At 40.4% G+C, this 1,160-nt stretch overlaps 1 protein-coding gene across 1 annotated transcript; it reads right to left on the bottom strand.

The window, feature by feature from the left end:
* Nucleotides 1-652: 652 nt before the first annotated feature.
* LOC117799455 (olfactory receptor 5AN1-like) lies at nt 653-1,159 on the bottom strand. The gene has a single exon (XM_034651938.1). The coding sequence runs from the start codon at nt 1,157-1,159 to the stop codon at nt 653-655; it is 507 nt and encodes a 168-aa protein (XP_034507829.1).
* Nucleotide 1,160: the final 1 nt, after the last annotated feature.

Genomic DNA, 1,160 nt, shown 5'->3' with positions numbered 1-1,160 from the left:
CTATTTCGTCCCTGGCTTTTGAGGCTTCCCAGAAAATATCAGCATTAGAGTAAGTCTAACCATCTACTCCATAAATTAGATCACCCCATACAAAACGATAAATCTCTACGATGTAAAATGTTGAACACAGAAAATAAAAAAGAATACCAGCTCTCCATATATGTCCTTAGTCTGCAATATTTAATATGCACTAACTCTAACATTTTATTAAGATATTTTTTCTAATTTCTGAGAGAGAGAGAGAGAGATAAAGCACAGAGGAGAGGGAGAGGGAGAAGCAGACGCCCCACTAAGCACAGAGACAATGTGGGGCTCCATTCCAAGACCCTGGGATCATGACCTGAGAATAAGGCAGATGCTTAACAGACTGAGCCACCCAGGAGTCCCACTTGCAGAATATTAATAAATAATGAGGCCACTCCTCATGTAGGGTGAGAGTATGAACCTCAAGGACTTATAAGGTATTGTGTTTGTGTGCAATCAAATCAGCTGTCAGTCCACTTGGCGTATTATCTATGAAAAATTAAGCTTTATTTCCCCCAAAGGCAGTATGAATTTTTTTTTCCCCAAAGGCAGTATGAATTTTGTTAGTCCATTCATGTGCATATTATTCGGGGTTAAGTTTTCCAATAGGACATATATGGACAGGATCTCAGAAAGACCATCTCTTCTTTTGTAACTTCTTCAAGGCATCTTTGATTTCCTTGTTCCTCAGACTGTAAATCAATGGATTCAACATGGGAATAACCACAGTGTAGAATACTGATGCAAATCTGTCAAGGCTAGAGGAACCACCAGAGCTGGAGCTCAAATACACATAGACAGTTGAGGTATAGAAGAGGGAAACCGCTGTCAAATGAGAAGCACAGGTGTTGAAAGCCTTGGACCTGCCTTTAGCTGAAGCGATCTTCATGATCGACATGACAATATAGCCATAGGATATCATGATAATGAGGGCATTTACTATCCCAAAGAGCATTGTTAATATAGCAATCAACAGCTGTACAAAGAAAGTGTCAGTGCAGGACAGATTTAACAGTTGGGGCATGTCACAGAAGAAGTGCTTGATGACATTAGGCCCACAGAAGTAGAGCTGAAACATGGTACACAATTGAGATATAGAAGCAGAGAGTCCAGCCAAATAGGATCCCAGCACCATC

Source organism: Ailuropoda melanoleuca, unplaced genomic scaffold, assembly GCF_002007445.2.
Source record: "Ailuropoda melanoleuca isolate Jingjing unplaced genomic scaffold, ASM200744v2 unplaced-scaffold49870, whole genome shotgun sequence".
NCBI lineage: Eukaryota > Metazoa > Chordata > Mammalia > Carnivora > Ursidae > Ailuropoda > Ailuropoda melanoleuca.
This window is presented reverse-complemented; position numbering and strand designations above follow the sequence as displayed.